Here is a 24,905-nt window from a genome sequence, read left to right as displayed (position 1 = left end):
CACTAAGCCAAACATATGAAGGAAGGAGAGGGGAGGGAACGGGATGGGAATTGGGGAAGGGCTAAATGAGTGATGTGTGCATGTATGCCTCTACCATCTTGTATCCCATTAAGATGTATGACTATAATGCACCAATAAAAAATAAAAAATAAGAGAAACCTGACAAAAAGAAACTCCTATGCCAAAGGAGCTCAAACATTGATAATTTCAAACTCTGAAGTTCTCATCTCTTTAGAATAAAAATACTGCATAAAAACTAGTAAACTCCCATTCCATGTAAAACAATTTTTATTTTTAAATGTGGTAAAAATATATAAAATATAATTTAAGACAAAATATTTTAGATTGTAGAAAAATGTAAAATTGTATTTTAGAGCCAGGTGTGGTGGTGCATGCTTGTAATCCCAGCATTTGGGAGGCTGAGACAGGAGGATTGTGGTTCAAAAATAGCCTTAGTTCCTACTTAGTGAAGCTCTTTTTAACTCAGTGAGACTCTGTTTCAAAATAAAGGATAAAAAGAAAATAGGGCTGGGAGTATATCTTGGAGGTCAAATTCCCCTGAGTTCCATCCCCAGTACCACAAACTCACAAAAAATTACATTTTAAACTTTGTGTGTGTGGTACTGGGGACTGAATCCAGGGGCATTCTTCCTCCGAGCTACATACCCAGCCCTATTTTATTTTTTTATTTTGAAGCAAGGTCCCACTAAGTAAGTTGTGGAGGGCCTTGCTAAGTTGCTGAGGCTGGTGACAAATCTGTGATTCTCCTGTCTCAGCCTCCCAAGCTTTGGATTACAGGCCTGTGCCACCAAGCCCAGCTCATTTGAACCATTTTTTGTTTTTTGAAGCATTGGGAATTGAACCCAGGGGCATTCTACCTCTGAGCTACATGCCAGCCCTATATTTTATTCTCACTATGTTGCAAAGGGCTTAAGTATCTGAGACTGTCCTAGAAAACACAATCCTCCTGTCTCAGCCTCCCAAGTACTGGATTACAAACTGCACCATTTTAACTGTTTTTTTAAGAGTACAATACTGTGACATTAGGTATATTCACATTGCTGCAGCCATCACCTTGTCTATTTCTATGAAAAGATGAGCTTTTTTTTTTCTTATAAAACAAACTCAGCAGGGCATGGTGGCACATGCTTGTAATCCCAATACTTGGGAGGCTGAGACAGAAGGAGCAGGTTTGTACACAGCCTTAGCTACTAGTGAAGCCTTCCACAACTTAGTGAGACCCTGTTTCAAAATAAAGAATAAAAAAAAAAAATAGGGCTAGGGGTATAGATCAGAGATAGAATGTCCCTGGGTTCAATCCTCGGTACCAACAAAACAAAACAAAACAAAACAAAACAAAACTTGAAACTCTGCTTATTAAACTCACTCCTCATTTTCTTTTCCCATAGCCCTTGGTAACTCATTCTGATTCTATGAATTTGACCATTCTACATACCTCTTGTGGGTAGAATTATATAGTTTTTGTTTTTATTGTGACTGACTTATTTCACTTAACATAATGTGTTCAAGTACTGATACATGTCAGAATTTCCTTTCTTACTAAGGCTAAATAATATTCTACTCTATTCTATGTACATAGTAATCTTTATCTAGTTCTATTTTCATTTTTGTGGGGAAAAATTAGGAAAAAAGATAAAAGGAAGATATATGCAAGTAAGTGTGTCAATTAAGAAGAAAATTCCTCATGTCTAGAAATAATAAGGACTTTCTCTGATAACTAAAACTTGTATATTTGGAAGATTCACTGAGCATAGTGTCACATGCCTATAATCCCAGTACTTAGGAGACTGAGACAGGAGGCTCTCATGTTTGAGATCATGTTCAACAATTTAGCAAGGCCCTTGGCAGCTTAGCAAAACCCTGTTTCAAAATAAAAGTAAAATAGGACTGTAGCTCAACATAGAATGAATGCCCCTGAGTTCAATCCTCTCTACCACTTAGAAAGTAAGTAAATTCAATCCCGAGTACTGCTAGTTATTTAGTTAGTAAGTAAATAAATATATATTAAAAATCTCTTTTTTTCTCTCTCTGATATTAGATTGGTATATTTAAGAAGTCTTAGCCAGGCATAGTAGCACAAACCTGTAATACCAGTACTTGGGAGTCTGAGACAGGAGGAACACAGGTTCAAGGCCAGACCCTCAGCAACTTAGTGAGACCTTATTCTATTTATTTTGGTACTAGGGATTGAACCCAGAGGCATTCTATCTTTGAGCTACACCTCCAGATCAATTTTATTTATTTGAAAACAGGGTCTTGCTAGTTTGATTAAGTCTCACTACTTGCTGAGGCTATCCTCAAACCTCTCAGCCTCCTGTCTCAGACTCCCAAGTACAGGGATTCCAGGTGTGCACCACCACCACACCCAGCTGTGTGTGTGTGTGTGTGTGTGTGTGTGTGTGAGAGAGAGAGAGAGAGAGAGAGAGAGAGAGAGAGAGAGAGAGAGAGAGAGAGAGTGAGTGAGTTTTAGGAAAGAAGGGAGGATAGCTAAAAGTTAAATATTGCTCAAGTTAAGAAGGTGCGAACCAGAAAGAGATGGTTGATATGGGCAGTGCAGAGGAATCCTGAGGCAAGGGTGACAGGTGACCCAGAGAGTTGAGGTTTAGGTGATTGATCAGGAGAAGGAGGCTTCAGGTTCGTGACACTTAACCTTTGTAAGGCATGGCTCTCTGCTCAGGGAGAAAGAAGAAAGTTTTCAGACAGGTAGCAAAGAGGGAGGAAAAGTTTTTGTATGCTAAAAGAGGGATATTTATGGTAGAAATGTTACTGAATATAAATGACCCATTTAAAATAGACCTCCATTTAATGTCACTTGAGCATAAGTTGGCCTTGTAAGACAGTTTGCCTTAACAGTTATTTCTGATTTTTTTTTCTGAAGTAAACCAATAGTAAGGTGGCCGAGAATCTCTGAGTTTAGTGAGGGGCTCCCCCTCGGATACCAGCCAGCACAGCAGTTAACAGCCTGGACCAGGGTGCCCCGCAGTATGGCTACTAACTCACACCACAGCATACCCAGTGTCTTCAAGCTCCCCACAGCTGCTGCATTCTATAGAAAGCTGGGTCCCTCAGATATCTGCTGTCTGCAGCCTAACTGTTGGAAAGCTGAAGTGCACACTAACACAGCAGTATCCTAGATGTGCCTCTGGCCCTCATCTCAGCAGCTGCCAGAGCAGCAGGGCCTCAGGGGCAACTGCCATCCAGGCCCTCACTGCGCACTTACTCCATGCTGTAAGCCAGGTGTTATAGAGGTAGACTGAATTTACAATTATATTTATGTACTACCTATTGCCAAAATTAGAACAGGTGGGTAAAACACAAGTATCATTTGGTGTGCAGAAGGACATCTTACAGTAGGAGTATTCTTTTTGAAAAGTCTAATGCACATGTGGTTCCCTTTTCAATGAAAATAGTATTTTATTATTTATTCTCTAAAATACCTTGAACCCAGACTCACCAGAAGTGAAATTAGTGGGAGAATATATATATATATATATGAGTGGTGAGATTTATAGGCCATTTTAAATTTCCTTTTACTTCTCCCAATTTTATTAGATGTTTATCTTGCTGTTACAGCCATTGTCTGGATTTCATATTATACATGAAATTTTTCTTTCCATGTAAAGCCCAAAGTGATGCTATATCTTAGCAAGAGGAGCAGAAATACTCTTAGCAATTTTGTGATGTTTAAGAAAAATACTTGTCTGGGTAAAATTTACTTAAAATAGTTGGGTTTCCCCTCAGAGTGCTTTATATATTCAAGGTGGCGATTCCATTTCTTAAGTGTGAGCAGTTGTCTGTAGGAAAGGCCAGCATGTGAAACATCTGCTGGGTGAGGAAATGAAATTGTAATATAGTCAGGTTAAATGTGTTTGGAAGAAATGTAAAGTCACTAATGCCATGAAATTTCCATATGGAGTCACTGCACATATTTGGTATATAGCAGCACTGTAAAATGAAAACCAAATGTTTTCAAAGGGTAGAAAAGCAATTATTGAAAGAGGATTTTAAGGTTTCTATGCATATGTGTGCAGCTTTTTCAAGAACACAAAATAAAAATTATAAGGGTAAATTAAGCCCCATTATGAAACTAAGCAATTTGGGGCCCTCTGCTCTCTATTGCTAATATGTTTGAAGGTTAAAAATGCAGAACTTTTGCTTCATTTGATAAAAATAATGATCCATTTAAAATTAACTATAATGAATTATTATATAAGCCCGAAGCCTTTTCATTTTGCAGGGCTGATATTTTAAAGGTCTAAAATGAGTCTGGTGTGGTGGTGCACACCTGTAATCCCAGTATTTGAGAGACTGAGACAGGAGGATCTCAGGTTTACCCGCCAGCCTCAGCAACTTACTGGGGCCCTCTGCAACTTAGTGAGACCCTGTTTCAAAATAGAAAAATAAAATAGGGCTGAGGGTATAGCTCAGAAGTAGAATGCCTCTGGGTTCCCAGTAGAAGAAGGAGAAGGAGAAGGAGAAGGTGGTCGAAATATAATTTTTAAGTCGAAGCAATGAGCAGAAAGTCTCAAATGTGCTACTGAAACAAAGCATTTATTGCTTCATCTTAGTTGGCATTTGGCGGAGGAGGAAATTAAGCAGAATATTTATTGCATGAGGTGTGTTCTAGAAATGTTAAAGTTTCTGGCCACTTGGTATTTACATTTGAACAACTCTAGTCAGCATATTGTGATTTTTTTTGCATTCAGAATTATTTTTATCTTACCTAGCATAATCTTTCCTTAATAATTTTTAAATCTAGAATTTACAGTCAGGTGAATAATGTATAAACTTAGGGTCCTGTGGGTCGGTATGGCTTTGCATAGAGAAATATAGTCTTGGTGGGGCTAGAAATTTTTAATTGTAAATTTGTGGAAATAAGGTTACTTATTACTAATGTCTTTAGTTTCTCTTGTGTTTAAAGAAATAACATTCTGGGGGTTAAGAGCCAGACTGTAGAATCAGAATAGGTTCCAAGTTTTATGATTTTGAGCAAGTTCTTTTGCCTGGCTGTGCCTCAGTTTTACCTCATGAAATGGATGTAAGAATTAATGAAATGATATTCTGTGTAAGTCATAAGAGCAACCAGCACTTCAATAAGTGTAGCCTATTACCATTTATTTATTTTTGTAAAATTACTTTAAAAGAATAGCAGTGAAAATGCCTATGTGAGTCACTTAAAGCATATTATGTTATATTGCAATTCCCTTATTAAAATTAGAATTTGAAATAAATACCACAAATCTATAAAGTTAAGAGAACAGAATTAAAAAATCAGCAGTCTATTCTTAGTACTTTTTTTCAGACATATAGAGCCACCAGCTTAACTGCTAGCATTATTTTGAAAAAATAGTTCACAAACATGAGTAAAAAACCTATTTCAGATGAACCAGAAGTAGCCATCACAACAGAAAAAGAGCCATCATTGTTGAGAATTTGAGAGCAATAGTTTGCAAATTAAATGCTTTAGGTTTTCTCCTCCTCCTCCTCCTCCTCGATTCAAGAAAATAGAACTTTGCTGGGTGTGGTTTGTATGTGTGTTTGGGGTGGGGAAGTGCTGGAGATTGAACCCAGGGACATTCTACCTCTGAGATATACCTCTGAACCCCCAGCTGTATTTTATTTTTTATTTGAAACAGGGTCCACCAAGTTGTTGAGAGTCTTGCTAGATTGCTGAGGCCAGCTTCAAACTTACAATCCTCTTGTCTCCACCTACCAAGTAATGGGATTACAGACATGTGCCATCATGCCCAGGGAGCTGGGTGGATTTTGCAGTTTAGGAAAAGGTTAGGTTAGTCAGCTCTTATTGAATATTCAGTTCATATTCAAACCTGAAATTGTAAAGAAAATAAGGCGTGGACCTGTACATTACAGAAGAGATACAGAAATGGTTCTTTCAGTCAAAGACGTGGGAAGGGTGTCTGGGAGAAAGGGATTGGGTGGAATTGGTGATGGAGAGACCTTTCTGAGGCCTGGGAAGAGAATGAAGCCAAGCCTCAGCTGAAGAGTGGAAGGGTGAGAGATACCCAGTAAATATTTCCCCAGTACCTTCTACCAGGCACTGTGTTAGGGACTAAGACTTCACTAAGTAGGGCAGACATCTGCCCTAAATACACTCCCAGACGTATTTTATTATTTATTTTATTTATTTATTTATTTATTTATTTATTTATTTATTTATTTATTTATTTATTTTGGTGGTACTGGTGTTCCTGGAAACCCTTCTACCTCTGGGCTACACTTCCACACCTATTTTTATACTTTTTATTTGGAAACAGGGTCTCGTAAGCCAGTGCGGCTGGCTTCGAACCTGCACAATCCTCCTGTCTCCACCTCCCAAGCGTGGGGATTACAAGTGTGCACCACCACCCCCGGCATGTTCATTGTAGTTTTCTTTTTTTTCTTTTCTTTTTTTTTTTTTTTTGGTGGTACTGGGGTTCCTGGAAGCCCTTCTACCTCCAGGCTATACTCCCAGACCTATTTTTATATTTTTGAAACAGGGTCTCTTACGCCAGTGCGGCTGGCTTCGAACCTGTGCTATCCTCCTGTCTCTGCCTCCCAAGCGCAGGGATTACAAGCATGCGCCACCACGCCCGGTTTTGTTGTAGTTTTAGAGGAAAGCTTCAGGCTTTTAGGAAGTGCTTGGTTTGGTTGTTTTTCAGATTTATACTGCATAAACCTGATTTTTTTCTTTTTTTTTTTTTTTGTGGTACTGGGGGTGGAGCCCAGGGGCTTTATACCTCCGGGCTATACTCCCAGACCTATTTTATACTTTATTTGGAAACAGGGTCTCACTGAGTTGCCAAGAGCCTCACTAAGTAGCTGAGGCTGGCTTCGAACCTGTGCGATCCTCCTGTCTCAGCCTCCCAAGTGCGGGGATTACAAGCATGCGCCACCACGCCCAGCTTTGATTTCTTTAAAAGAACTGATAAAGATACAGCAAAAGAAAATAATACAGGAACAAGAGTTCTTGAAGGGACTTCAAGGAGGCTGGAGAAGATTCTTAACCATTTTTTAAATTTATAAAATGTGGCTTTTTAACCTTCTCTTTTCAGACCTAGATATAAAATATAATTTTTCATATACAGACATTATTCTGACTCTCAGTAGTCTGTGGCATATGACCACTGCTACTTCATCACAAAAATGATATTTTTGTGATAATGATATTTTAACTTTCTACAACAATTACATATAAGTACTTACAATCCCATTAAATCTTTTATTGGTAAATATTTATAGTACATCTAAAATATGAAGAATTACATATTGTTCTCTTAGGTGGCAAAAACACTCTGCATTGCTCTAAGAGGCCTTCTTTGTGTTTTCCTAGTTATGCAGCCCTGCTAGCCGACTGGCCCGTGGTGGTCTTGGGTATGTGCACCGTGCTCATTGTGGTCTGTGCCTTGGTGGGAGTGTTAGTACCAGAGCTTCCTGACTTCTCTGACCCACTGCTGGTAAGGAGAACTGAGCCTGTAGAATTTATCTGCTTTCTTTACCCTAAAATTGCCACCATGAGTTAAGTATTTTATTGCATGCTGTATTGTTATTTAATATCCCATTTATTTAAAAACCTTTTTCAGCCACAAGTAAGTATGTAACTCTCTTTTTGAAAAGTAAAGGTATGTTTTATCTGGTTTTTAAAAAGTCAAAAAACTTCCTCACCCTTAAAAATCTGGAAAATTTTTTCTCCATGTTTAAGATAAAAAGCAATATATTATAAAAACATTTCCATAAAGCCTCTAAGACTAGGAGTCTTTTTTCTTTTTCAAAAGAAGTTAAAAGAATTTCAGTATTACTAACAAATAGCAGGGTCTGTTTTTAATGTAGTAGTAGTAGTAGTAGTAGTAGTAGTAGTAGTAGTAGTAGTAGTAGTAGCAGCAGCAGCAGCAGCAGCAGCAGCAGCAGCAGCAGCAGCAGCAGTAGTAGTGGGGATTGGACCCAAGAGCATTCTGCCTCTGAGCTATATCCCCAGCCCTTTTTTTTTTTTTTTTTTTTTTTGAAACATGGTCTTGTTATGTCGCTGAGGCTAACTTCAAGCTTCTCAATCTCCCAAATACTGGGATTTTAAGTGTGTATCATCATCCCTGGCTAGTGTCTGTTTTTAAGTAAGTATTCCTTCTACAGTAGAATAGAGAAGAATGTAATTAAAAATAATTATATGTTATTTGTAAAATACTAACATTCATGACATAATTTAATTTGGTCATAATTTTATAAGATAAAAATAAATGTTTACTAAATGCTTAAGCATGAATTAGAAAGATAGGTGTGTGTGTATGTGTGTGAGGCATTCTACCTCCAAACTATACCCCCAGCCCTTTTTATTTTTTGTTTTAACATAGAGTCTCACCATTGTTGCAAGTTCTTTCTTTCCTTTGTGGGATGTTCAACATAGTTTGCAAAAAGAATCATACTATTTTGTCACAGTAAATAGGTGATCATTATCATGTCATCTTGTTTTAATGCCGTTTACCTCTAGAGTAGCTGTGAGGAATGTCTGCATTTTCTGTTGAAAACCATATATCACTTTGACATTACTTTCCCAAGCTGTTATTATAACTATATTTAGCCTGAAATGAAATACACTAATGGGAACTTAAATATTTTGCCCTAGGGTTTTGAACCAAGAGGGACTGCAATAGGACAGAGGCTGGTCACATGGAATAACATGGTGAAAAATACAGGATACAAAGCCACGCTAGCAAACTATCCTTTTAAATATGCAGATGAACAAGCCAAAAGGTAACCATTTACTTTATAAACTTAGACAAACTGTGCTAAGTGAATTCTTTAAATATTATGTAAGCAAATAGGTAAAAGGTAAAAATTTTATGCCACAGATTTTAGGATTATTTTATATTATTTCATTTTAATAGGATGAAATGTGAGGTTTTCTTTTTTTCAGAAGTGAAAAAACAATGTTGATTGTTTATATTAATTCTTCCAACCTAACACCCAGTGCTAAATAGGTTATACATTGAGAATCTACAATTACCAGTATGTTTATCAGCCTTGAAATAGCTAGAATGTTACTGAAGATGAAATTGTTATTCCATTTCAGCCACCGAGATGATAGGTGGTCAGATGACCATTTTGAAAGAGAGAAAAGAGAAGTGGACTGGAACTTCCATAAAGACAGCTTTTTCTGCGATGTTCCAAGTGAGTGGCCTCCTCTATGAACAAACCCCTGAGAAGTTTCCTAGTATTCAAGGTAGAAAATGATAACATAATAAAAACAGTGTGTGGCCAGTCACACAACCTCACTATTCCTTTTGTAGTTAAATAGATTCTAGCTAAAACATATTTTTATTTTCTAGATTAGTCAACTACTAGTCAGAATTCATCTGCAATAAAAATTAAGAAAAGATTTAATTCATCTTTAAGGAAGAGATGACTCTAATAAAATTCTTGACCTTTCCCAAATTTTCAAATTCTGCATACTATTTCTAGACCAAATTATGAGTATATATTTTTATTAAGCCCTGAAACAATCATATTTTCAAAAAATTTAAGCTTTAATTTATTCAAAAAGCATATTAAGAACCTTCTGTATAAGGTTAGCAATAAAAATAGAGAAGAACTTAGCAATAAAAATAGAGAGATGAGCAAGATAAAGTCCAGAGGTTCAAAGTGTGAATGCTCAGGGCCTGGCAAGTAGTATGAGTGAAGAAGAAGATTGGTTGATGGTGATAGTGGAGCACTGAAGAGCACCCGTTCCATCGAAAGAAGCCAGCTGCAGCCTAACTACAGCAGAATGTGGCCTTGAGGAAGCAAGGGCCCTGATGTCTCAAGAGCCTCCCATAGGTCAGAAATCCTGATTTTAGTATGGAATAACAGATCTCTAAATATTGGCAGCAAACTCATTAAACTAAATTCACTATAACATAGTAAGGTTGGGTACAGGTGCCAGGGAAGAAGGAGCACAAGGTGTAGAGGAAATGAAGATGACTATGGAAGACATTGATCTCCTGCCATGATTAGGACTGAGGAGTTGTAGAGAACTACAGCTTCTGATTGGGTATTAACATTAAATCTCTTTAGTTTTAGCCTTTTTTGTTGTTCTTAAAATGCCCTCTTCAATATGAGTTTTCTTGTCTTATTAGAAGATCTGATGGGATCTTTAATATTTCTAGATCTTGCCAAGTCTCAGGGTCTTTATTTTGTACACTGTTTTCACTATATAGTAGTAGAAAGTAAGTGCTTAGGAAGAATCTTATACTGATCTCAAGAAGCAAAATGAGTTTTATTTTCTGTCTCTTCTTTTGAAAACATATTAGAAAAATTGAACTCTGGTTAGTTGCATGTTCTGGATACATTATTTCTCTCAAGGCATTATATTATCACTTAACTAATACCTATTAGTTAATATCTTAAACCAGGAAGAGAAGTCACAAATTAAGTAATTAGTCTTCAGTACATTTCTATCTTGGCTAAAGCCACTATGGCTCTTTGTGAATGAAATGTTTGTTTTCACAAGGCAGATTTTGTTCCCCAAATAAGACAATAGCTTTCTGATAAAGACAATAATTTACTAAAGAAATTTTCAGATCATGAGTAAGAAAATTCTTTGTAATAAGGCTTTTTAAAGTGAATTTGTCAAATAATTTCATTAGTACAATTGGGCATTTTAGGTAACAAAATAAATCTACTTTGATACATACTAAATATTTTAATGACTGAGGACACAAAGCCAATACTTTCTGAGCATGTGTTTTTCATTATCTCATTTAATTTCCACAACTGTTGAAGATAAATGCTGCTATCATTTTACAAATGAGGAAGCAGACTCAGAGAAGATGTCACTTGCATAAGGTCACACAGAAAATAAATGGCAAGACCTGGATACAAAAAGATTAGACTCCAAAAATCATGCATGCTCCTTCCAGCATATCACATACCTCCCTTATTGAGAAACATAGTTTATATTAATCTGATTTCAAAATACTTTTCCCAACTCCAGCATACCACAAAGGCCATACATTTAACCAGAATATGGCATGCATCTGTGGCAGCATCCTGCACTTAGTTGTACTGTGTTTTTTAAGGACTTTTAAATTGACCACCTGTCATCTCTACTCTATAGTTAGCTACCAGAGATTATCCTTATCATATGTTCTTGATACCCCCTAATAGATCATTCTTCAACTTTATATACCATTATGGAGATGTGTTTTGAAATTACGAGTGGCATTCAGTTAATTTCCTGCTGAAAGTTCTTACATATTTTTTTTCTTAATTACAATCAGATCAGAAATAGATTTGTTATAGATTTATTATTATTTTAATATGTAGTGAATAGACAAAGGATTTAAGCTAAAACAATATTATAGCTTTAAAAAAAATTCATCCTGGAAAGAACCCTCTTCCACTAATGAATTCTCTGTGGTTTTCCACTTTGAATTGTTTCTAAATTCTGAGTCTTATGAACTAAGTGAATAATTCATAAACCTTTTTCTTTTCTTTTTTTTTTATATTACCAGGTGACCGATATTCCAGAATAGTATTTACTTCAGCAGGAGGGGAGACATTATGGAATTTACCTGCAATTAAATCAATGTGCAATGTAGATAATTCCAGGGTATGTAAAATAAAACTAAAATTTGTTTAGCACAAATAAGGTTGTATTATTGAAGCTTCTTTTACCGCTGCCCCCAGTGTCTAATCAGAGGCTTACCTACTGAAAAGTAAACAGTAGCAGGCCAGCTTTGCATTCTATCAGATCCCAGGATCAGAGTGTCCTCATGTTTCTTTATCTTTAAAATGTACTCTCTTTCTTAATAAAGAACTCTTTCTCCTTGCCATTCATGTTCTCTTCATGTTGGTCTTTTCTGTCATTTCACAGCTTTTTAGGAAAACAGTTAAAATTACACTGCATTTTCTCCCTGTTCTAATCTAGTTTTATTGTTTTCTACATTCCCTTCTTTCCTCAGGCAGTTGTTAGCATCTTAATTTTGCAATTAGGTATCTGTGCCTCTGACAGCCAATGGGTCATTTAAACCAGTGATCTCAAAGGAGAGTTTAGGGAACAGGCCAGGGAAGGAGACATCAAAGGGTATAAATATAGTGATCCAATCCAGACTGCCGAAACTCCAAATACCTTGCTGTGTTAGAAGATACCAGGATGCAAGAAGATAGGCACTTCCTCTTTTAATCTTCTCCAGTGCCAAAAAGATGTCAACATTAAAAGGCATTAAGTCAGCCCCTGGGCTTAGAAGAACTGTCAATTTTATGTATTCAGAGGCAGTTTCTCCAAGTAGAAACTGCTGTCTGATATCACTGATGGACCTATCCAAGCATAGCAACCAGACAGACAAGGAGCTCATTATGTTCTTAGCATAACTCTAAAATGTAAAATCACTGGTTAGTTAAGAATCAAATCATCTGCCCTGCTGAGAGCTAGCCTGCTGACCCAATGCAACTCCCCCATTCTTCAATGGGGTCTTAATGGAATAGAATTAGCAAGGACTCTTAGAAGTCACCCAGACTTCTCATTGTGATGACATGAGTACCTTCCAAGAACTAAGGAGCTTACCCACATCAACTAGTCAGTTGGTCTCAGGTCTCCTGAGTACTACATTTTTTATTCTAAGAGGATTTTGTGTGTGTGTGTATGTGTGTGTGTGTGTGTGTGTGTGTGTGTGTGTGTGTGTGTGTATACATATACACATACACATACAGCTAGGAGAAATGCATTCTCCTATATATATAAATATAAATATATATTTAATATATGTAAATATATTAAATATATAACTATATATTAAACCATAAACTATATATATAACTAAATATATTAAATATATAACTATATATATTACTATATACTATATATATTATATATATAACTATATATAAATATATAGTTATATATATATATTTTTGTGTGTGTGTGTGTGTGTGTGGTACTGGGGTTCCTGGAAGCCCTTCTACCTCCGGGCTACACTCTCAGACCTATTTTTACATTTTATTTGGAAATAGGGTCTCCTAAGCCAGCGCACGCGGCTGGCTTCAAACCTGCGCGATCCTCCTATCTCTGCCTCCCAAGTGCAGGGATTACAAGCGTGCGCCACCACGCCCGGCGTGGATTTTGTATATTTTAAAAATGACTTTCCCATTGGTTAGACTGTCGTTGCCACCTTTTCTCTATCCAACTCTAAATAGACCAAAGTCACAAGCAACCAAAGCTTCTCCATCAGTGGACAGTTTTTATTAACCATGTTTTCTTCTCTTCCACAGCTGTTAGGTCTTTAAATGGAGGCTGTGAATGCATTTCTCCTAGCTGTATGTTTCAACACTTCTCATATAGAAAGTTAACTCTAAAGTAGTAGATATGTATGACACTATGTGTGAGAATTTATGCTCGGTACTATGCATGACTCACAATGGGCCTGTGACTTTGGGATTTATAACACCTACGAACAGGAGTAGTGTAGCTCAGGGAAGCTAAGCAGTCTGCTTACTTTCTTGTCACTCCCTGGGTGAGAGCACTTCATTGACTTCTACAGTTTTTACCCCTCATCCCACCTATGATTGGTCTTCAGAGCTGCCCTGCCCTGTAGGTTCCAAAGAAATGGAATTCACTGAAATAATTAATAGTTCATATTTGTCAGGCATTGATCAAAATGTTCTAGATACTTTGATGAATTGTTTTATTTAATCCATATAACATTGGTATGAACTAAATACCAATATTTATCCATTTGTAGATGAGGAACGTTCACACACTTGGTATGTGGCAGATCCAGGATTTAAACCCAACCAAGTCAAAGTTCAGAGTCTGCCCCTACCCGCCACATGCCTCTATGATGAAGATACCCCTTGCCTCATTTTTACTTTGTTTTGTTTTATATATGCCATTTCCCTCTCAGAGAACTCAGTCAACATGGCCTGGAATAAGTATCTGGTTGTTGTTTTAAACAGGTAGCAATTCCATGAGTATGTGTTAGATTCTGGATGGCCTCAAAGATTCAAAAACCAGTAAACAGTACTGTATCATGATAACTTTCATCAGTGAAAACATCATATTATTTCATCTATTTGTATATGGGTGTCAGGTGATAAAAATCAACATACTGAGATAGTTTACAAAAAGGTAGATACAAATGATAAGATAAACAAATTGAACAAATTACATAAGGAGAAAATAATGAAGAAAAAATAATAATGCTTAAGATGAGATTTAAGATACAAGAATGCATACCCTATAATCTTCTATATTTGCTGGTGGTAAGTTGCAAATATGTCTCTAACATCCCAGCAGCTAGAGGGAGTGGGCTAAGAACTTTACAATCAGTGGCAAGTCACTGATAGTGTAATAAATTAAAAACAATCCCTGCTTTTCCTCATTCTAGGGCAGGAGGACTTTCTCCATAGTCTTTGTAAAAGAAATGTAATGTTATATACAGTTATAGCAATATTGAATTTCAACTGATTTGTAAAACAAACCTTATGTAGGCTAATAACAGTGTTATAGCAAAAACGTTTCTATCAAAGGATTAAAACAATGAATCTAAATATGTGGCTTCCTAATGGTTTGGCTTGGTGCATTTGAAGTGTTTTTGCACTTGTCTGAATATTTCTCTCCACTGGATTCACAATATAGGATCAGACAGTTATGAGTTCAAGTTTATAATCCCTGACAAGAACAGGACAAAATATTTTCTAGTTCATCAACTAAGATCATATCAGTACACTTTGCCAATTATTTGGGAAGAGAAGTCATGTCGTGGTCTTCTTGTAAGAATCTGAGAAAAGACCCAAGACATGTGTCTGAATGAATGGTTGGTTTGGCTAGTTATAGATCCTCACCAACAAGGGCAATCAAGACCCTTATGATCTGCCTTAAAATGTATCAGCTTATATGGCTAGGTATTGTGAGCTACTCCTGAGACTCTGGTAAGGAGAATTGTGAGTTTGAGGCCAGCCTGACTTTAAAAAAAAGTGTGGTTATAATTTTAACTTTCTAAATTAACACTGTTTTACAAATTGTGAACATCTTTCTTTTCTAGGAACAATAATAATAAATGTTTCTCATAATGATAATATATTATTCACCTGGTAATTCAACCTAAGTAATAACTTGGCTTGACAGGTCAGCTTTCAGATTACTATTACACCTTTTTCATGTTTCCCATCTCAAGCCTCTTTTAGGATTTTTATGTGTTTTGGTGATTTGAGCAGTGTTCTGAGACCCCTTGACAGTACCCCCATAATCCTGGTTGTTGTACTTAAACACTTGATTATTAACTCCTCTTAAGTTCAGTGACACACAACCAAATGAGGCAGAGCAAAAGAGCTAAATTGTAGGTCTACGCCAGAAAACACCTGGTAATCAGCCTAGTAGCTCAGTGGGGCCAGATGTTTCACTTGTCTCTTGCCTGTGTTACAGGACATTTAGTTAAAACTCCAGATTCCATTTAAATTACATGCCACTTGTACTCATGATTCAGAGAGACATAGGTCTTCAAAGTGTATGGCTTCTGCTTCTGACGCTGTTTTCTGCCTCCTAACAAATGCTCATCTTCTTAGGTGCTCAGCAGGAGCCTCAGTCGATTCCCCTGATCCTCTTCATTACTTTCTTCTGTCTGTCCTTTGATATCCCACAGGACACACTGGCATTAGCAACCAGAAGAGTGTTTCTCTAATCCTGACTCTGCTGGAAACCCTTTATTTATTTATTTATTTATTCATTCATTCATTCATTCATTCATTCCTTTTTGTGATACTGAGGGTAGAACACAGGGGCTTTTCTACCTCTAGGCTATACTCCCAGACCTATTTTATAATTTATTTGGAAACAGGGTCTCACTAAGTTGCTGAGAGCCTCACTAAGTAGCTGAGGCTGGCTTTGAACCTGTGCAATCCTCCTGTCTCAGCCTCCCAAGCAGTGGGATTACAAGTGTGCGCCACCACGCCCAGCTTTGCAGGAAACCCTTTACCCATATTATTCTTCAGAGGACTCAACTTGTAAAAAGGATTTGGAATTTGGTGCCTGAGACTCCCCAGGCTTATCAGAGTAATTTTTGTGGACAGAATATTCCTGAAGCTTAGAGAAGCCCAGAAATACATATTCTGATCCCTGCTTTTAAAATCTCTGTGGAGACATTACCTCTTCTTTTCTGCTGAACCTCCCCCTCAGCTTTTAAAACGTGAGGAACTTTGTTACAGGGAAGAAAAGTCCAGCAGTCTGCTGAATCTGGTATTAAGGGCTTAGTCTTTCTCTCTTTATTCTTTTCTTAGCTTCTTAAAATATCTCTAACAGCCAGTATTTTTTAAAGTTAGGGTATCATTTAAACTCTGCTGGTTCTTTCTTTCTTTTCTTTCTTTACCCCCTACTTTAAGACTACTCCACCCCTGTGACTATCTAACTAGGGAAGTGTGCAAAGATATGTTATAACCACATAAGCAACATGATTCTTCAAAACATCTAATTTGTGAAGAACTAGAATTAAAAGAGCTTCATTCTTTATGAAAGTTATAAGAAATTGCTTTCACAAACTTCATTTTTATTTTTATAAACTTCAAAGATTTTGAAATTACTCTAGTGAATTCCTCTTCCAAAAAATGTGACAAAATATAACCCCTTTCCACATGAAGAGATCTCTACTTGCCAATCTCTTTAACCCTACCATATGAAAATGCCTCTGTAATTATCTATTTCAGTCACAAATGACCTCAATGTCCCTGACATGCCACACTGACGTACTTTAACACTCCTTCTGCAGGTCTCTGTAAGTCCTCACACATAATTCAGTAAATTATGATTATTTATCTTTTGTTGCTGCTGCTGTTGTTGTTGTTGTTGTTAGTAGTAGTGATTGAACCCAAGACCTCTTACATTCTAGGTAAGTGCTCTACCATTGAGCTACACCCCAACCCATTTTGTTTTATTTATTTTGACAGGGCCTTGCTAAGTGTCTCAGGCTAGCCTCAAATCTGTGATCCTCCTGCCTCGGCTTCCCAAGAAGCTGGGATTACAGTCCTGTGCCACAACTCCTGGCTATAACTTGCCTTTTGTGTCATTTCCCTGCTGCCCTGTGAGTAGCTTGAGGACAAGGGCCATATTGTGTAGGTACTCAGTGACTGTTTTTTTTTTTTTTTTTTTTTGAATGGATGGACAGATGGGAACATATGACCTCACTCCTTGGAAGTATAGACAATCCCTTGAGCTCCATTCCTTTAAATTCAGGATGCCAGTATCCAACTGAGAGTAGGTAGAGAGTACCAATCCTGATGTCTTCTTTTTTTTTTTTTTTTTTTGGCCTTATTTCTTACCCTTAAGTCCTTGAAAACAGTTTTCCAAAGGTTGTACATCAAACAATACCAACTTTGGATTTCAGGACTGGATCCCCAGTGCCCACTAACTAGCATTTATTTTTTATAATAGCTATCAAAGTAGTAGTTGACTTGTATTTATAATGTCCAACCTTTTTTTTTTTTTGGTGGTACTGGGGTTCCTGGAAACCCTTCTACGTCTGCGCTACACTCCAAGACACCTGTTTTTTATATTTATATCTGGAAACAGGGTATTTTAAGCCAGCGTAGTTGGCTTTGAATCTGCGCAATCCTCCTGTCTCTGTCTCCCAAGCACAGGGATGACAAGATGCGCCACCACGCCCAGCTTTGTCCAACCTTTTAATCTTTGGTCAGATATACACATGTTTTAAAAGCCTCTGTTATCAGAAAAAATTATTTAAGGACAGAATTCTGTGCACTCTTTTCCAATCTTACCTGGCAATCATATTCTCTATCTCTAGCATTCAATTATTTCAGCAACTACAGAGATGTTTCTTCTCGCTAATGGTGGGTTTTATAATGGATACAACTTGTTTTCTTCCTTGGAAAACTTTCAGACAGTAGGGTTGCATTACCTTTCTTTCCCTTCACCAGAGTGACCTCAGGGGCTTTCATGTTATTTTATTGTTGTGTAAAACTGATTATCTGCCATGAAAGCAAGAGAGATGCTATTCCAAGCTTCCTTGTTATTTATTAAGTGATTTGGTTTTCTCAAAGTTGGCAAATGATTTTACTTGAAAAAAAATCAAAATGAATTTTAGTGTTTGAATAATAACCCTTTTGGCTCATTTTTCTTTATTCTCATAAAGCCTCTTTAAAAATAAAAAACAATGACTTTTTATTATGAAAACTTTCAAACATATGCAGAAGTAAAGAAAACTGTATAACAAGTCTCCACATACAGGTCACACAATTTGGAAAGTTCCCAGCACAAAGTGAGTCTTGTTTCATCTACACCTTGTCACACAGATGAGTCCCAGCAGTATCACAGATGATAACCAGGGTTTAGGGTTATCATAAGTAATTTGGTTCTCAGAGAAGTCCAAGTTCCAAAGAAGTAAATCTATGCCAAGTTTTCTACTTAAAAAAACATTTCAGTGGAAGCTTAGTTTAATCAAGGCAAAGAGTATTTTTAATCCTACTAGAAAAAAATATATATTCACACCCTCTTTGAACTTTGGAGTTTCTTCCCCGGGGACAGCCTTTGGTAAACAGAGATGAGGAAAAATAGGGCTGGGACATCTTTAGCTCTGGTTCTTCATAGAGAAGTCTCTAGTCAGGCTCAAGAGAAGGGAGATGTTTCTTCTTTTTACTCAGGGAAGAGGGACTTTCATCTGATTTATGGAATGAAAATGTGTGTGTGTGTGTGTGTGTGTGTGTGTGTGTGTGTGTGTGTGTGTGTTGCTGGGGATTGAGCCCAGGGGCATTCTACCACAGAGCCATACCTCCAGCCCATTTCCCCTTTTTACCCATATTTCAGGAAACAATTTTAGCCCAAATCTTTTTTTTTTTTTTATGGTACTAGGGATGGAACCCAGGGGCATTCTATCTCCAAGCTACACCCCTGCCCTATATTTAAGTCTATTTAGTTTTGAAACAGGGTCTCATTGAGTTGTGAAGGACCTCACTAAGTAGCTGAGGCTGTCCACAAACCATGATCCTCTGGTCTCCACCTCCCAAATGCTGGGATTACAAGTGTGTGCCACTACCCCCGGCCAGTCCGAATCTTTCATAACTTTTGACATCAGTGCTTTTGATATCAGGGTCACTTTTTATTCACTAGACAGTTTGTATGTTAGTCTGTTTGGACTGCTATAATCATATACTTTAGACTGAGTAAGGTATAAACAACAAACTTATTTCTATGGTTCTGGGGTCTAGGAAGTCCAAGATCAATGAGCCAGCAGATTTAGTGCCTGATGAAGACAGGATGCTACCTTCTGTATATTCTTATACAGTAAAAGGCTATAAAATTGAGGGATAAACAAGTGCCCTCACGTTGTATTTAGAAGAGAATCAATTCCATTAATCACCTCCCAAAAGACCCTGCTAGTGCTGTCACACTGGGGATTAGATTTTAACATGAATTTGGGTACAGAAGTATTGAGACCCTACCAGTTTTCTAGGGAAGAGCATCCTTGCTTCCAACGATGTTAGTTGAGATATACTACTTTTGTCACCAAAATTTCCATGCTGGTAATCAGAAATTTTAGGAAAAGCCACAAATCTTTCCAAGTATCAGTTGGACAGTGTTTTTCTTAATCCTGTATATACATCAGTTTTACAATCTATCCGCTTCATTGCTTTTTACAGTGACTTTGAAATAGCTTGTTTACTAAGTAGCTGTTTTTATTTCCCTTCTTGAACTAAGCTTCCATTGGCCAACAATGCATCACGACCTGTGTGTAATTCCCAAGCAGGGGTTTTCTGTTCAAAATAAAGTACCCTGTAATATGAAATAGTTTGGTGGAGGTTTGGGAGCTCTCACCTCATGTGTAAACTGATACCTAATTTTAAGAGGATGATTTATGTACCTTCTGTAACTTTCCTATCCCTCAGGGCAATAGTGAGCCTCTCTATAGAGAACCAGTTTAAATCACCCCTTCTGTGTATCTCACTGCAGATCAGATCTCATCCCCAGTTTGGTCATCTCTGCCAGGGGACCACCGCTGCTTCCTGCTGCCCCAGCTGGACTCTGGGAAACTACATTGCCATTCTGAACAACAGGTCATCTTGCCAGAAAATTGTTGAGCGAGATGTTTCTCACACCTTGAAGCTGCTTCGGACCTGTGCCAAACACTATCAAAACGGCACTCTGGGACCAGACTGCTGGGACATGGCAGCCAGGAGAAAGGATCAGCTTAAGTGCACCAATGTGCCACGCAGATGTACCAAGTACAACGCCGTGTACCAGATCCTCCATTACTTGGTGGACAAAGACTTTATGAGCCCAAAGACGGCTGACTCTGCTGTGCCAGCTTTAAAATACAGCATGCTCTTCTCTCCCACAGAGAAAGGGGAGAGCATGATGAACATTTACTTGGACAACTTCGAAAACTGGAACTCTTCAGACGGCGTGACGACCATCACTGGGATCGAGTTTGGTATCAAACACAGTTTGTTTCAAGATTATCTTCTCATGGATACTGTGTATCCCGCCATAGCCATTGTGATTGTTCTTTTAGTCATGTGTGTCTACACCAAGTCCATATTTATCACTCTGATGACAATGTTTGCAATAATCAGCTCCTTGATCGTCTCCTATTTTCTCTATCGTGTAGTATTTAACTTTGAATTTTTTCCTTTTATGAATCTCACCGCCCTCATTATTTTGGTTGGAATTGGAGCAGATGATGCTTTTGTCCTGTGTGACGTTTGGAACTACACCAAATTTGACAAACCTCATGCTGAGACTTCAGAAACAGTAAGCGTCACCTTGCAGCATGCTGCCCTCTCCATGTTCGTCACCAGTTTTACCACTGCTGCAGCCTTTTATGCCAACTATGTTAGCAACATCACAGCAATCAGATGCTTCGGGGTTTATGCAGGGACAGCTATCTTGGTGAATTATGTTTTGATGATCACCTGGCTTCCAGCCGTCGTCGTGCTGCACGAGCGATACCTCCTCAATATATTCAGTTGCTTCAAAAAGCCCCAGCAGCAAATATATGATAACAAAAGCTGCTGGACCGTCGCTTGTCAGAAGTGCCACAAAGTTCTTTTTGCTGTTTCAGAAGCATCTCGGATTTTTTTCGAAAAGGTATTGCCATGCATTGTCATTAAGTTTCGCTACCTTTGGCTCTTCTGGTTCCTGGCCTTAACTGTAGGTGGGGCCTACATCGTATGCATAAATCCAATGATGAAACTGCCCTCCTTGGAGTTGTCCGAGTTCCAAGTGTTTAGGTCGTCGCATCCTTTTGAACGTTATGATGCTGAGTACAAAAAGCTTTTCATGTTTGAGCGTGTTCACCATGGAGAGGAGCTTCACATGCCCATCACTGTAATTTGGGGTGTGTCCCCAGAAGACAATGGCAATCCACTAAATCCCAAGAGTAAAGGGAAGTTGACATTAGATAGCAGCTTCAACATTGCTAGCCCAGCTTCTCAGGCCTGGATTTTGCACTTCTGTCAAAAACTGAGAAACCAGACGTTTTTCTACCAGACTGATGAACAAGACTTCACCAGCTGCTTCATTGAGACATTCAAACAGTGGATGGAAAACCAGGACTGTGATGAGCCTGCCCTGTACCCATGCTGCAGCCACTGGAGCTTCCCCTATAAGCAAGAGATCTTTGAACTGTGCATCAAAAGGGCTATCATGGAGCTGGAAAGGAGTACAGGGTACCATTTGGATAGCAAGACTCCAGGGCCAAGGTTTGATATCAATGATACCATCAGGGCAGTAGTGCTTGAGTTCCAAAGTACCTACCTCTTCACACTGGCTTATGAGAAGATGCATCAGTTTTATAAAGAGGTGGACTCATGGATTTCCAGTGAGCTGAGTTCTGCACCTGAGGGCCTCAGCAATGGTTGGTTTGTGAGCAATCTGGAATTCTATGACCTCCAGGACAGCCTCTCTGACGGCACCCTCATTGCCATGGGGCTGTCTGTTGCTGTGGCGTTCAGTGTGATGCTGCTGACAACCTGGAACATCATCATAAGCCTGTATGCAATCATCTCAATAGCTGGAACCATATTTGTTACCGTGGGTTCTCTTGTCCTGCTGGGCTGGGAGCTAAATGTTTTGGAATCTGTCACCATTTCAGTTGCAGTTGGCTTGTCTGTGGACTTTGCCGTCCATTACGGGGTGGCATACCGCTTGGCTCCAGACCCAGACCGAGAAGGCAAAGTGATCTTCTCTCTGAGCCGAATGGGCTCTGCCATCGCCATGGCTGCTCTCACCACCTTTGTGGCCGGGGCCATGATGATGCCCTCCACAGTCCTGGCTTACACCCAGCTGGGCACCTTCATGATGCTCATCATGTGCATCAGCTGGGCTTTTGCAACCTTCTTCTTCCAGTGCATGTGTCGGTGCCTTGGACCGCAGGGAACCTGTGGTCAGATTCCTTTACCTAAAAAACTACAGTGCAGTGCCTTTTCCCATGCCTTGCCTACCAGTCCTGGTGACAAGGGACCGGGCAAAACACATACTATGAATGCTTATCATTTAGATCCCAGAGGCCACAGATCTGAACTGGAGCATGAGTTTTATGAATTAGAGCCTCTGGCATCCCACAGCTGTACTGCCTCAGAGAAGACCACTTATGAAGAAACACACATTTGCTCTGAGTTTTTCAACAGCCAAGCAAAGAATTTAGGGATGCCTGTGCACACTGCCTACAACAGCGAACTCAACAAAAGCACCAGATCTGAAGCCAGCTCTGCCTTGTTAAAGCCCTCTCTTGAACAGCACACCATGTGTCACTTCTTTTCTCTGAACCAGAGATGCAGCTGCCCAAATGCCTACAAACACTTGACACATGGCCCGCACTCTTGCCAGCAGATGGACGACTCCTTGTGCCACCAGTGTGCTGCGACTGCTAGCAGCTTTGTGCGGATCCAAAATGGTGTGGCACCTCCAAAGGCCACACACCAAGCCGCTGAAGGTTTCATGCACCGCATGCCACACATCCACCCCTGTCCCTGCCTGCAGGGCAGAGGGAAGACACCTGGAATGCAGAATTCTCTGCCTAGGAATTTTTTCCTCCACCCAGTGCAGTGCATTCAGGCCCAAGAAAAAATCGCGAAGACCAGTGTACACAGTCTTCAGAGCATAGAAGAGCATCTTCCAATGATGGCAGACCCATCATCATCTGTCTGTAGAAGCACTGGATCTTTACTAAAAGCATGTTGTGATCCTGAGAATAACCAAAGGGGACTCTGTAAAAATAGAGACACAGGAAATGTGGAGGGCAGTGGAGGGATTGAAACCAAAGTCCTTAGTTTACCGAATCAGACCGACAAGGCAGAGAAGAAAGTGGAACTTAGCTTGTCACAAACTGATGTAATGGTGAAGTCAGAACATTTAAATCCAAATGAACCAAAACTTATATTTAACCATTTAATAGAAGAGGCTGGTTGTAGGTCCTGCCCAAACAACCCACAAAGTTGTGGCAGAATTGTGAGAGTGAAGTGCAATTCTATGGACTGTCAGATGCCAAACCTTGAAGCCAATGTGCCTGCTGTATTAACACATTCAGAACTTTCTGGTGAAAATTTGTTAATAAAAACACTATAATAAATATAGCATTAAATCCAGAACCAGTGCTTCAGTCATTCTTTTGAAATGGAAATAAAATTCACCACCTTAGAAAGAGAGTCCAAAAATATAGGAACAAATATGGTTCACTTTGTTAAAAATTATGGAATACTTTTATATCTCATTTGAACAGTAAGCAACTCCACAAGTCTAGCAATTACCTGATTACTATATTTTTTTTATTTCAAAAAGTATAATATTTTACATTTATACCCAGCTTGAAAAATAATTGTCTCTCCATCCACCAACAGCAATGAGTCAGAGACTTAAGTTTGAATACCTAGAGGTTTCTGTTCTCTCATATTTAACTGGGCAATCATGCTTACCTAGTATTTTTAGTCTAGTGTATTTGGTTGAAGTAATTAAGGCTTTTTATTGCTCAACATAAATACTAGGAATTGTCCTCATATTGATAGAGGATTCCAGGAAGTAACACCATTAAAATTTATAATATTGGCCCAGCATAATGGTGAACACCTATAACCCTAGCTATTTGGGAGGCTGAGACAGGAGAATAACAAGTTCAGGGCCAGCCTGGGCAACTTAGCAAGACCCTGTCTCAAAGTAAAGTTAAAACATGGTTGGGTTTGTAGCTCATATGGCATATGTAGCATGTGCAAGATTATGAGTTTAATTTCCAGTACTGCCCCCACACCCCCAAAAATTGCATTTTTGCCAAAACCTCATTTAAAAACCAAATTTCAAGCACTTTATTATTGCTTTTCACTTGTTTGAATGAGTAGACTATACAGGAAGCCAGTGACAGATACTTTAGTCAACTCTTGTTGCTTTGAACAAAATACCTGGCGAGCACTACTTAGAGGAAGAAGGGTTTATTTGGGGCTCATGTTTCAGAGGTGAGTTCACAATCACCCATTCTAAGACAGGAACTATGGAAGTAACACTTCAGGGCATGGAAGAGGAAGAAAAAACTGCTCCTACTAGGAAGCAAAAGGTCAAAGAGGAGGGGTTAAGGGACACATACTGTCCCCAACGCTACCTCTAGCCATGTACTGTTTCCAAACCCAGCTGTATTGCCTACATATGAGGTTTAGAGAATATTCTTTATTGTTGTTACCAAGGATCGAACCCAAGTAGTCTACCTCCAAGATACCGCCTCCCTTGAACCCCTGGCCCTTTTTATTTTTTATTTTGAAACAGTCTTGCTAAGTTGATGAAGCTTGCCTCAAACCCACAATCTTCCTATCTTAGCTTCCCAAGTATTGGGATTACAGGTGTGCACCACTACCCTGGCTGTGGGGGCATTTTAAAATCCAAACCTAATGAGGTTTATACCCAAATTGGTATCTCTCCCACATTAGCTAAAATG

The 24,905-nt window shown here is 38.6% G+C and overlaps 1 protein-coding gene across 3 annotated transcripts in view; it reads left to right on the top strand.

Moving 5' to 3' along the window:
* DISP1 (dispatched RND transporter family member 1) overlaps positions 1-23,554 on the top strand; it is a gene marked incomplete at its 3' end in the record, with an annotated part of 72,876 nt that extends 49,322 nt beyond the window's left edge. For all 3 annotated transcript variants that reach the window (XM_080699520.1, XM_080699521.1, XM_080699522.1), the window contains exons 4-8: positions 7,352-7,475; positions 8,636-8,763; positions 9,083-9,180; positions 11,502-11,599; positions 19,940-23,554. In XM_080699520.1, coding sequence (XP_080555646.1) covers positions 7,352-7,475; positions 8,636-8,763; positions 9,083-9,180; positions 11,502-11,599; positions 19,940-23,554 — 4,063 coding nt within the window. The remainder of the gene's footprint in view (positions 1-7,351; positions 7,476-8,635; positions 8,764-9,082; positions 9,181-11,501; positions 11,600-19,939) is intronic.
* Between the last annotated feature and the right edge of the window lie 1,351 nt (positions 23,555-24,905).

Source organism: Muscardinus avellanarius (genome assembly GCF_963383645.1).
Source record: "Muscardinus avellanarius genome assembly, chromosome: 7".
NCBI classification, from domain to species: domain Eukaryota; kingdom Metazoa; phylum Chordata; class Mammalia; order Rodentia; family Gliridae; genus Muscardinus; species Muscardinus avellanarius.
The sequence above is the reverse complement of the archived record's forward strand: the minus strand, read 5'-3'. Positions and strand labels throughout refer to the sequence as shown.